Raw genomic sequence first — 13,341 nt, forward strand, 5'->3', positions numbered from 1 at the left:
GGGTCCTAAATGAAGCAGGGGGCCGTGTTTTCCAGACACACACACACACACACACACACACAAACAGTGAGACGTATACACATACGCATGAAAAGACACATAGATACATAAACGCACATGCATAAACACACAGATGCACAGCAAATCATATGTTCACAGACATGTACAGTACTGTACATAAAGGCACGTACAGTATACACACCGAACACCTAACCTACACAGGCATATGCATACATCGAGAAACACACACACACACGCTCATGCACACACACACACACATTAAACAAATAAAAATTGATGCACATGCACACTCATAAATGGAAACACATTTTCACACATCTACACACATTTTCTGGGTTGTGTAGAAAACATCTCAAAACTGTTAATATTCAGCTTGTTCTTCAATTTGGGGTTAGGAGTAATGAAAGGAGAAAGGCCATAGAGCCAGCCACTGGTTGGCCGCTTGTGCTGACTCTATGGTTGGTTGCTTGACTAATTTGGCTACTTGACTGGCTGACCAGTTGATTGGCTGGTAGGCTGACCATAAAGCTTACCAACCGCCATGTTAGTTGGTTGACTGGCTTGTGGGCTGGGTCATTGCCTGGCTCGTTGGCTGGCTGACCAGTTCAGTGGCTGGTTGTCCACCTGTATAACTTGTTAACTGCGTGGTTAGTTGTTTGCCCGGCTGACTGACTGACTGACTGACTGGTTGGTTGGTTGGTTGGTTGTACAGATGGCTAGCTAGCTGCTGTCTGGTTCCTTCAGCCCTAGGCTTCATATTGAAACTATCAACCTGCTGCAATGAACAATCAGCATATCTGAATGGGAAGATCCAGCCTGTGGCACTGGGGTCACACTCCTGCGCAGGAGTTTGCTGGTTTCACACACCTGTTGACTTAGAACGGATAGCTCAAAGTCCAAGAGTGAGCGGGGTTGGAGGTAGGAGAAGAAACTGTCCAGAAACAGATAGACAGACAGATAGTTGTCTATGTGTATATCTGGTGGATGTGTGTTGGTATGTGTGTGTTTATGTGTTTGCAGTTTTTGTGCATGTCTTTCTGTGTGTGTGTGTGTGTGTGTGTGTGCGCGCGCGTGTGTGTATATGTTTTAATGTCTGATAACAATTGCTGAGTCATCCTAAAAACTGGCAGTGATTTTATGTGAGGGGAGGATTCATGGCTTAAATAGACAGACAGAGATGGAAAGCCAGTTAATGTAGATTCAGGGCTGGTCAAGGCCATTCTGCTCCTCCAGGGGAAATCCAACTGAAGCACCCTCTTCCAGTTTGCAAATACACAAATATCTACCCTCTATCTACTGTGTTCCTATATACTCTAGATAGATAGATAGATAGATAGATAGATAGATAGATAGATAGATAGATAGATAGATACTGTATTGGTCATTAACCATTTTAGAGTGAAGACAAGGCTAACCAGGATGTTGCCCAGTTACAAATGAAATTTTGGGACTTGTATTTTAATCCACCCAACATGTATGTAAATCCTTTTTTGCTGAACGGATACAAAAACGTATTTGTCTGTCTGTCGTAAATTTAGCAACATTAAAATATCATATGGTCTAAAAAGATAACTTTTATGCTTAATAGTCGCAGGAATCGCTATGATCCAAAAAGCATTTGGAACAAAGAATCCCTGTTCTTTGTATGGAACCATGTCAGACAAACAACAGGCTCAAACTAGAGTCAACATTGGACTGGATTTATCGAATTGGAGGGAGCACAGAGCAGTGGACACTGCTACGATTAGTTTGTTTTGATCAGATTATGATTGATTAGTGCTTCCACTGGAGTCACACATGGATTACACATCATTTTGAGTTATAATAATATTTAATTTGGGATTTTTGGGTGCTATTCATTTCTTTATATAATTTTATTTCGGAAAATCTAAAGTGTTTGCTTTCAGTGATGCTCGGATCTGTGTATGTTCTATTAAATGATGGTCTGCGCCTGCTGTCTGTTGAAAAGGAGGTAATTAAGTGTGTTTATCTCTGTGATGTTTTTGCTTTAGCAATTTATTTGTGCATAAAAAATAGTGCTTGAAAGGACATTGTAGATATATTCCTTGATTTGGATTATTTATTTTTGGGGGAGAATATCAGGTGCTCCCTTGGACAGCAAAGGATGTCCTACAGGGCTCTACAAGGACACAAAAACAAAAAGTCACTTATGAATTTGGTTGTTGAAATAGATGCTTTGATGATTTGAACAATGGATAGTTCGTGACTTACTGCATATTTACAAAGATGAGCAAATGCTGCAAAAGGTCACTCATAGCTATTTGTCAATTCATGTAACCTTTTGTCAAAACGGGAAACGAATAAGGAAATGTGGACATGCTAAGGTACTGAGGTGACAGGAAGTAGCCTTTGCGAAGGGAAGGGACCCTATACCTTTAACAGGCAAGCATCCAAACATCCTGGCAACATGAAACACATCGGAACAACATGATTTCCAGATGGGGTTTTTCAAGACGCTGCCAAACTCTTCCTGGAGGTGAACATTAAACAAACGCTTTCCGGCTGATAGACGAGCAGAGAGGTCCATCACTCATTTTTATGTTAAAACCTTTAGCTGTTTTCATGTCTGCCCATCTGTAAAGAACCTCTAGGAACGTAGCAAAGCATCGTGGGAAGAGATTCCACCGTATCAAAACTGACTAAGTCCATTAGTGTTTTTAGGGGAGACTTTACCAACACACACACGCACACACGCACGCACGCACACACATACACACACACACACACACACACATACAACCAACACATATTCACCCATAAATGCACACATACATACTCTCCCACACAAATGCACACATTCAAAAGTACACAAATACATAAATACAAAAGTAAAGACACATGTACACTCATGCACATTCATACATCCAAAACCATACTCACCATACTCTCACACGCATAGACACACACAGAATACACACACTCTCCCACACACACAGACACACACAGACTACACACACTCTCCCACACAAACACACACATTGGAAAGTACACAAATATATAGGCAAAAAAGCAAAAACACACAGATGCATACAGACATACTTTCTCTCCCACACTCTCTCTCTCTCTCTCTCTCTCTCTCTCTCTCTCTCTCTCTCTCTCTCTCTCTCTCTCTCTCTCTCTCTCTCTCTCTCTCTCTCTCTCTCTCTCTCTCTCTCTCTCTCTCTCTCTCTCTCTCTCTCTCTCTCACACACACACACACACACACACACACACACACACACACACACACACACACACAGTCACCCACACACACATACAAAGAAAATTACACAAATTGATATATGCACAAAAGCAAAGACACAAACACACACACACATGAACACACACACACACACATCCAAACATGCACAGGCTGAATAATGGTGTTGATAACAGTGTGATGCCGGTATTTCACTTCACATTTATCTGACAGCGAAACTTGTCAGATATCTCTCTCCGAGCCAGAGACAGCCTCACACGACCTGATGCTGACCCGATACCAGGAGAGGAGGGGTAGGAGGAGAGAGGAGAGAACAGGAGATGGGAGAGATTTAAGGAGAGGAGGAGCCGGAGTCCCTTCATAATCCACTGAACAATGTTCACTATCAACCTGAGAAAGCCTATTTCTGGAGAAATATCTCCAGAAATAGGCTTTCCCACTTGTTTCACATTCAAACAACCATTGTCTGCTACTGGTGGACGCTGGGAAATGCCCAGTACATTCTCAGTCTACTACTGAATGATACTGGAAACTGCCCAGTACATCCACAGTCTGCTACTGTTGATTGCTGGGAGCTGCCCAGTACACCCACAGTGCACTAGTGGTGGACACTGGGAGTACATCTTACAAACTCCATTTTAACTGAATAGGTAATCAATCAAAAGTTGACATTTGGGTAAACTCAAGATAAGCTAAATTTCATTGGATTGTGTCAAAAACGATGGGGTGGAAACAAATCAAATTTGGACCCAATTTCTGCTTTAAAATGTATTTATTTATGCATTTCAGGCCTCCAACATCTGTCAGTGGAAACTCTGGCATTGCATCGGATATTTTGGCATCTAAGTAGTACAATGACGTACACCGCATGTTTGACTCACATGTTCCAACAGAACCTGTCCCACTTCACTCAGGAGATCCCCATCATCAGCCCTTCAATCATTTACACCCTTATTATGTCTATCTGTCTGACCTTCGATTTCGAGCACTCAACCTACCCGTTGGTTGGCCTATCCTTTTGATAGCTGTTTACCAAGAATGACTAATGAAAAACCAGTTGATAGTCAATCAGTTGATAGAACGTACAGAAGAGGGTAGTACCCACTGATGCTGCTGTCGACTGACCCACAGCATAAAGCAGGGGTGGCCAACCAGTCAGAGACTAAGAGCCACTTTTTTTACTGTGTTACTGCAAAGAGCCACATCATACACATGGGCACACATGAACATCACCCCATCCCTTCCTCACACACACACACACAGACCTCTGCTCAGCCAGATTTATTGTAAATGTCACACACAAACATGATAATGACAGAAATTGACTCTAGCCCCCGCGACCCGACTAAGGATAATCGGTTGAAGATGGATGGATGGAAGGAGTACTAAGACCACAGGCCAGTTATTTTCAACAATTAACATTGTGTGCACTGTCTCACACACACAAACTCTCAGTTCAACCAAGTCCACAAACAAAAATATAACATTGTGTGCACTGTCTCACACACACAAACTCTCAGTTCAACCAAGTCCACAAACAAAAATATAACATTGTGTGCACTGTCTCACAAACACAAACTCTCAGTTCAAAATGTACTGTTGTTTATTTATTCATAGAGGGGGGAATTGGACTTCGGGTTTAATGATAAGGATGTATTTTTTTCATGTTGGGTCAATTTATTCAATAGTGTCCCTTAAACCCTAACCTTTAAGAATCAGTTTTGGCTCTTGCCGACCATACACGACCCGATGCTTTGGCCATCCACATATACCTGGGACTAGGTGTTCCGGAGCCCTGGCCACATTTTTGAAAAAAAAAAAGTAAGTACTGTAAGTACTGAAAGTACTGCGTTTCCGCGGTATACCTCTCAGTTCAACCAAGTCCACAAACAAAAATATAATAATTAACAATAGCGTTTTTCTCTTACTATGCATGTTGCTTAGTGGGACTTCTGGCATTCCTTGTCTTGAACAATGCTCTTCAAATCTGGCTTGAATTCCGTTGTTGCCACTCGAAGCAATTCTTTCACATGGGTGTCATTGACAGTATCTTAAGCGCAGCCCGTTTGACATTGGGGCATTTTTCCATTGGCACACTTTTCCAGAACTCAATGGTCCCTTCCCTTAAAGCAGCTTTCAGTCGGTCCTCCTCCTGCAGCTCGCGAGTCGCGACACACACACACACACACACACACACACACACACACAGACAGACAGACAGACAGACAGACAGACAGACAGACACACCCCTCCAGCCTTCACAGTTCTCCATCGGAGATGTTCGATACGCAACGCAATTCACCGGCCGATCCATCTTATATGTTGACTACTAACCATGTCAATAGTGTTGAAAATAAACTTCCAAATTTTTTTGAATGTTATTTGGTGTTTTATTAGTCCTAATGCCGCGTTGACTTTGTATGGAGGCGCTTTTGGTGTAAACGCGGCATTTGGACTAATAAAACAGGCCTTAATGGGACATGACTCCTGCTGCTGTTCGCTTTGAGTAAATGAGGAAGTGATCCGCGGTGGAAAACGAGTGATATATCATAGCGATTTTATAATCACAATAGGGAATGAATGGCTGCGCTTTTTTTTTTCTGAGTTTTTGACGCTTGTTATGTGAAAGAGCCGCATGAAACCAGCCAAAGAGCCGCATGAGGCTCGCGAGCCGCGGGTTGGCCAGGCCTGGCATAAAGGATAGGTTTGCTATTTTTCAACCCAGGCCTTATTTAACTGTGGATTCCTATCATTTATAACATAGCACTTTCATAGCACAGCCTTAGTGAATGAAGTGCTACTACAGCCTCTCACTTATATGCAGTCCAATGGCGCAACTGTTTCAGCATAAAAAATGTCAAATCTCATTTCAATCAATCAATTTCACATGATGTTAAAATCCTTCCGTCCTTCCACAAATCCTTTCCTGGCTGTCACCAGCGCTATCTGTAAACTACATGCTGGGAGAGGATTCTGGAAGTGCAGAGAGTTTGGGTTTTCGTGCGTCGGTAAACAGTGGCTCGAATGATCTTATCTCCTCTTGAATCGACTGCACTGTAATGTTGCTGCAATCACCTTTTTTTAAAAAAGAGAAAATAATTTCTAATGCACAATTTGTTTTTAGATTGTACTTTTTCTTTACAATTTCTCCACAGAAATAAATCAACAAAGTTCAGTCACAATGAGTCTGTTGACATATTTATTAAGATTACAAAAAGATTAAGAACCTTGGTTAACCTATCTACTTTAGGGTTACCATTGGTCAACAGGTTGTAGGAATAAAAAACATTTGGTTTTGGCCCATTTTGTCAAAAAGCAGGACACAACAATATGATTTTTCTTACAAAACATTTTTGCGTTGGAACTCCTCTCCAACCTGCACATTTTACATGCAAGTGCTAAGCAGCGACTGGTCTTATGGTAGGCTCAAACACTGGCAACGCCACAGGTTGCAATGCATTTCAAATGGAGCTTGGCTACATCCAGCTGCAGGGGGCGGAGCGACGAACGGGGACGAGCTGATGGCTCAGGAACAACAAGTAAAGTTGAGCAGGTTTCACATTTATGAAAGTGAGCAGCACCGCGCACCGGACAATAGCCAATAGGAGGGAAGATACACTCTCAATGCTGCTGAGCTTTGGAAAATGGACCCTTGGACCACTGTGTCAACACGCCCATAATAGCCAAGTGCACAGATACACGGGCTTCAAACTGCACAGGGGCTGTGACCCAAGCATCACTGGTGTTATGTATCAGAAAGTAAGGTTCACCATGTAGGCCTTTATTCTCAATTCTCATCTACATATTCTCATTTTTCTCTTCTCCCATCAAATCCGAAATGACTGTTCGGACTCTGGTTTCATTGCCACAGAATGAATCTTATTTAGGACCACATATGAATGTGGACCAGGTCACAGAAAAGATCAGAGTGCATGTGAGTTTTACTATTTTCATCGTTCTAAAAATATATATAATTAAATTACACTTTTCAGACAGCTGATTAGTCCAAAAGCTGTTTGTATCGGTAACCCTGAACTTAACCCCGGACCAGGCATTAATTTGCTAGTGAATACAATACAATCCAACAACTTCAGCTTTGATGGGACAGAGCTGCTGGTGGCTGATCTTATATGTTGTGAGCCTATTGGTCGATTGTAAGTCCAGTTTTTGTTTCCCCTCTCAAGTGGCCTCAGACCTGGTTAGTTATTGTGGTAATACGTGTGTTTGCTGTCGTATCGGAGTGTTTGCGCTTAGGCTTGCTCAGGAAGGGCTGCTGTCTATCCTAACATCTATGGTTTCAATGTATTTTCAGCAACTATAGGAGTGCGAGGCTTAGCCAGACTCTATTTCGACAGGAAGTAAAGTGTTGCAGAAAGCAAAAGACAGGACAATGCCACAAGATGTTGTGATGCCCAAGGCTATCAATGCAATTCGGTCAACACCATAAAATATAATATGTAATTCATTCCCTCTTCAGTGTGTAACAGTTTGTACAAAAAGTTGATGTACAATTATCCAAGCTGGCTGATTGGTGAAGTCTGATAATTGATTGGATAATCAACTGACTAATTGAATGATTGACTGATTCACAGACCTACTGGTTAACTGACCTGATTTGCTGCCTGATGGTTGGGTTAACTGACTGACAGACAGTTTAACACTGACTGTATAATTGGCTGAAAAATGGCATGAATTACTGACTGTCTGGCTAACTGACTGACACCTGACTGTCGTGTGTCAATGCTTTCTCCGTTGACAGGCCTTGGTATGTTTTCAGCTGATTTTACTTTTTACAAATTTGAGAGTCCAGAGTCCACAGGCTGAGGCATGGTTACCTACCCCCCCACTCAAAAACTGCAGGCTCTGGTGTGTATGTGTGTGTGTGAGAGAGAGCGAGAGACAGAGACAGAGACAGAGGGGAACAGAGGAAGGCAAACAGCGTTTCTGTGACTTTGCCGCAGGTTCCCCCCTCCAAACCTAATCTGGAGGGGAATCTTCTCAGATGTTTCCACTTATTATTCCAAGATGTTCCACATGTGAATCAACCAGCTCAGCAAATCATGCACAGGGTGTGGTGGGGGGTTATTATCAACCATTTTGTCACCAGTCATTCCCTCTGGTGACTGAGTGCCGTGGGTGGAAGCTAAGTTTTCGTTTCCTTAATAGACTGACAACTTGTGGAGCTGTGAATGTGAATCTTAGCCCGACATCCACACTGCCTGATGGATGAGTATACTCTGCTGGAGCCAGAGGTGACTCCTCCTACTGCCTGCCTTATCAGACCACATTGGAGGGGGAGGGAGGAAGGCAGGGTGCTCTGAAGCCCAGTAATGAGTGTTTGCGTTAGGGCGGCAGGCTGACCTAGTCGTACCTTTGCAGTGAGTCAGAGCTAGCGACCCCACCCTGTTCTAGCTGTCTGTTTGAACAGCACTTAAATGCTGTTTTCTATGACTCAGCACAGCCCAGGCTGGCCAACTTAAAAATAGATTTGGGTTCACTCAACTCACTTAGTGGCACTATTAAAGGCCTAATCTGGAGCTCCGTTGGACCAGCATGCAGTCTGCCAGCAGATCAACAGAGATTGCAATGTGCTGAGGGTGTTCATCTGTCTTGCTACACTTCCGTCAGCTGACCAGGAAAGTTTGTCTGTACCGAGCACTCAAGAGATGGGTTAATGGAAATCATGTCTTCCCATTCGTTCTCGGAAAAGGGTGAACTCGGTTGGGTTGATCTGCGGTGTTAAATTTTGGTTGGTTCAATCACTGACGTGCCTTTTATATTTAGGGTGTAGTGAGAAATATGCTGGATCCACGCATTTTAAAAACTTTATCTTTACAACAATGAATAGACCATGATATTCCATAAGGTATAAAATCTAAGCTCCAGTTTCACATTCATATCTAACTTTTATTGTACAAGAGACATTCCCAAGACACTCTCATAAAATAAAAATAAATGCAGTTCACCAATGAGAAATGCTGCCCAGCAACACTCATACCCAAACAAATTCCAATCAAATATACAAGGAAATATACTTCCTCGTCAAAGTTAATTCTACAGAATGCAACACAGGAGAGCCAAGTGTTTCAGTGTGATCTACTGTATGTAAAGATGGTGCAGAGTCATACAGGGTTTCTCTTCTACTGGTTGTAGCAACATTTCTCCCACCCACCCCCAACCCCCTGCCATGCAAATGACTATTTAACATGCTGGTTGTTGAATAAAAGCTGTAGAAAATTTAGCATAGAAAAATTTAGCGACAAGATACAATTCAGAGATCTTGTCAACACTGACAAGTTGCATACTCTTCAAAGAATATCTTTATGAAGTCATCATATTGCCACATTATTCATATAGTGTTTCTCTTCTAAAACAGTCAAATAATTTCAGAAAATTGGATTCACTTTAGTGTAATGCAGCCAGAAAAGGCAACATTTAAGCCACATAAGTCCCAGACAATATGTTGTCTCTTATGACGATAGTGATATTATACCCAGCCCCCCGAAATTACAGAACATCGGGAACCCGTCGGGATATTTACACTCCAGCACAACTGGATGATTGCAGTCCTGGATAAACACATTACTAGTCTAGATCTGCTTGGACTAATTAGCCAAGTTGTAACAAGGCAGTGGTGGCTCTCCCAATTCACACACAACACAGTCCGGACAGGCGTATCTGGGTTCCCCAAACGGATCCACGATCAACTCACACAAGGTGGCTCGCCCCCCCCCCTCCACCACACACAGGGAGAGTAATCCCGTGGAAGTGTGTGTTCCAAAACCTGGGGGTGTCTGGGCCTTTTCCTATTTGAACAAAAACAAACATGTGTCTGGTTCTGGGGGTGGAGGTGAGGTCTGGCTGGTAAATCCATTTCAGCAGAGCATTAAATCCGTAAATACCGTCCCATCATCTTGATTGTGGGCCATTGTGAAATTATCATGTCACACATTTTTATATTAAAGTTAAGTTAAGATTTGAAAAAATATTGAGTTCAATTTTTTTATCTTATAAAATATTTTATGTTAAATATGATGGAACTCAGGTTCTCAGTGTCCTACACATAAACAGGCAATAAAAATGTCAGTTCAACCATAATTCTTAATAAATTTTGGCGATATCGCTCATCATTTTACACGTTGACACCTTTTCCTTGATTGGGGGGTGAAAGTCCATTTGGTGTGTTGGTAAGGGGAAAAACATTCTGGGTCAAAAACAACATCTGTTCAAACACAAATTTAGAACGGAGCAAAAGACTTGAACAAAGCTAAAATAATCTGAACCTTATTACAAAGACTTTTTTTTAAAGAGATGATAAAATGTATACAAAATGTATTTTTTTGTATGTACGTGTATTAAAGCGTCTTAACGTTTGATGCAAGATTTCCGCATTTCAGACATTTCCTGGAAAAATTGAGACCCCAACGCCCTCGCTGAACATCCTGTCCTCTCATTGGCTGTGATTGTTGTTATTATTTCCATTGTTGTTGTTGTGGTTGGGGGCCGGGGGGCTAGCCACCGCATTGACACCCCCAGGTGGCGGCTGTACATTGTCGGCCAAGTTATGGGCGTGCTCCAGGAAGAGGTCTTTGAGCACGCTCAGCTCCTTACTCAGCAGCTTGATCTTAGCCTCCAGCCGCTCGTTCTCCTCCTTGAGCTCATTGACGCGCTGCTGTGTGTCCTGCGCCTTCTGCTTGCTGCGCATGCGCGACTTCTTCACCGCCAGATTGTTGCGCTCGCGACGCTGACGGTACTCGTCACTGTCCTTGTCCGCTGTTGGCTTTTTCATCTTGCTGGGTGGCAGGCTTTGCCCCCGGGGGAGGCCGGGATGACGAAGACCAGCTAGGAGACCTGCTGTGGACCTGCTGTTGCTGAGGCTGGGGGAGCGAGGTGGAGGGCGCCGGGGGCCTGGCTCTAGATGACGCTCACCCTGGTAAGTTCAGAAGTTGTGGGCTGTGTCTGCGACAGCCTGCTAATTTGGATCCACAGCCAGCAGGGAGATCCCAATCACACAGACCAGGGAGACCGCGGTGGGGGCACAGGATGGGTACACAGAGCCTGGAAAAATAAAAAGATGTTTGTTGTTTATGTCCGGCTCTATATAAATCTATATAATTACCCCCAAACGTAGGTGATGTAGCCAAAACCTTCAATCTCAATACAAGTCATTTCATATCTTGATAACGAGATATATATATATATTTCAATTTACAGAAAACATCTCATATATATATATATATATAAGATGTTTTCTGTAAATTGAAATTAATAAATAGTTAATATTTTGGTAAAGCCTACTTGTGACGCAACGCAGCATGGGAAGACGCTTGTTGGGGCTCTCAAATTCACAGGAGAGGCATAGTAAGCAGAAAAAAAAAATATCGATCCAAAATCAAAATCCAACTTAACATATTTGCAAAATTGAAGATGTATATTTCATTCACTGAAATCTTGAACTAAAATGCAATTGGCAAACATGTTAAAAATTACTTGGACACATACCACCTACCTAAACATCATTGCATAAGAGTAAAGCCTACTTGAACCCTGAACCCTGCCAGACTGCAAAAATAGTTCAGGAATGGTTTGAGGAACATGACAAAGAGTTCAAGGTGGCCTCCCAATTGCCCGATATCAATCCGATTGAGCATCTGTTGGATGTGCTGGAACAGCAAGTCTGATCCATGGGGGGCCCCACCTCTCAACTTACAGGACTTGCTGCTAACATCCTGGTGCCAGATACCACAGGACACCTTCAGAGGTCTTGTGGAGTCCATGCCTCGACGGGTCTGAGCTGTTTTTGCGGAACGAGGGGGACCTACACAATATTAGGCAGGTGGTTTTAATGTTGTGGCCGATCGGTGTATAGCATTGGTATAAACCATTTTGATTTCCATCCCAGTACACACAATACATGTACAGATTGTATTTCATATATGTATGCACAATTTCTGTTTTGTTGTATATGTATTGAGTGTGCATTGTTGTATACAGCCCCCCCCCTGTATTTATTCATTATATTACTGTATTAGTGCTGCTTATTATTTTGATACGAGTATCCTGCCATGTTATCCAAGAACACAACCCATGCCAAGGGATATGTTAATTGACCACACTGTAAAAAAAAAAAGCGGGCTTTTCTGACTGGTCAACCAGTCACTACGTTCACACTGTAATTAAGCGGGTTCCTCTCATTGGTCCGCCAGTCACTATGTTCCCAGTGACTCTGTGCGCATGTGAGAGCTTCCTGTTGCAGGATGATTGCATCATCACACGGCTCTTTGTGCTTGGCGAAGGGGGTAGGGGGGCTCCGTGGTCATGCAGGGGGTAGGCTGAACAGAAACCTTAACTTCTAGCTCAATGAGAAGAACTCTGATCCAAAATCAACACAGGGATGTGTTCTACAAGACCACTGAAGAGATTCTGAGTTAGCAGGATTCGCATGTCTCTGCCCTTCGGTTAGAAAAATAACTTTTTAGGCTGTCGACAATTCACACCGTATTTATAAATACCGATCCACCTCCATGTCTCAAACACTTCAAAAAAAAATGAACAAGTTCACAACAGAAGGACCGCGTGTTATTGAACGTTATGGTGCCATAACAGTTACACCCAGCAAGACGCCTTTAACGACCAACCCTAGCAGTTAGCTCATCTAGCGCTAGCAAAACCAAACTATGCCGTCCTCTCCCGACTGATATTGGTTTTAAAAACACGCCATATATATATATATATGTATATACACACACATAAGAGCAACTTACCTTCACGGAACTACCATACAATCACCCCACCGCAATTTAGTTGGAGGGTGGGAATAGAAGAATAGAAGCCTTCTTCGTTTGATTTGTGAAAGCCTTTCCTCCGCTGTGTTTTGGTTTGGGGCTCACGGAGGTGCGCTGCCAAGGATTGCGAAATCCCCTTGACCATGTAGGGCAATTTTCACGAGCAGCCAATCACAGACGAGCGCCACACCGAGTGACGCAATCCACCGCGAGATTGACAGCCGTGGGGGCCAATCGGAAGGCGGGAAAATGCTTCCCCCTCTCTCCGGGTGAACGTTTACGTGATATGGAAATATGTCATGACGATCTATCGTT

General features: G+C 42.9%; 1 protein-coding gene across 2 annotated transcripts; it reads right to left on the reverse strand.

The window, feature by feature from the left end:
• Nucleotides 1-9,127: 9,127 nt before the first annotated feature.
• cebpg (CCAAT enhancer binding protein gamma) lies at nt 9,128-13,136 on the reverse strand. 2 transcript variants are annotated; one of them, XM_079997757.1, is made up of 3 exons: nt 13,006-13,102; nt 11,540-11,577; nt 9,128-11,299 (listed from the first exon to the last, which is right to left on the reverse strand). In XM_079997757.1, exon 3 carries the CDS (start codon nt 11,028-11,030, stop codon nt 10,692-10,694), a length of 339 nt encoding a protein of 112 aa, XP_079853883.1. In that variant the 5' UTR covers nt 11,031-11,299; nt 11,540-11,577; nt 13,006-13,102; the 3' UTR covers nt 9,128-10,691. The 2 variants fall into 2 exon arrangements, with proteins under 2 accessions (XP_079853883.1, XP_079853882.1); XM_079997756.1 differs by lacking the exon at nt 11,540-11,577 and having other exon boundaries at nt 13,006-13,136.
• Between the last annotated feature and the right edge of the window lie 205 nt (nt 13,137-13,341).

This window comes from Zeus faber (genome assembly GCF_960531495.2).
Source record: "Zeus faber genome assembly, chromosome: 3".
Taxonomy (NCBI): domain Eukaryota; kingdom Metazoa; phylum Chordata; class Actinopteri; order Zeiformes; family Zeidae; genus Zeus; species Zeus faber.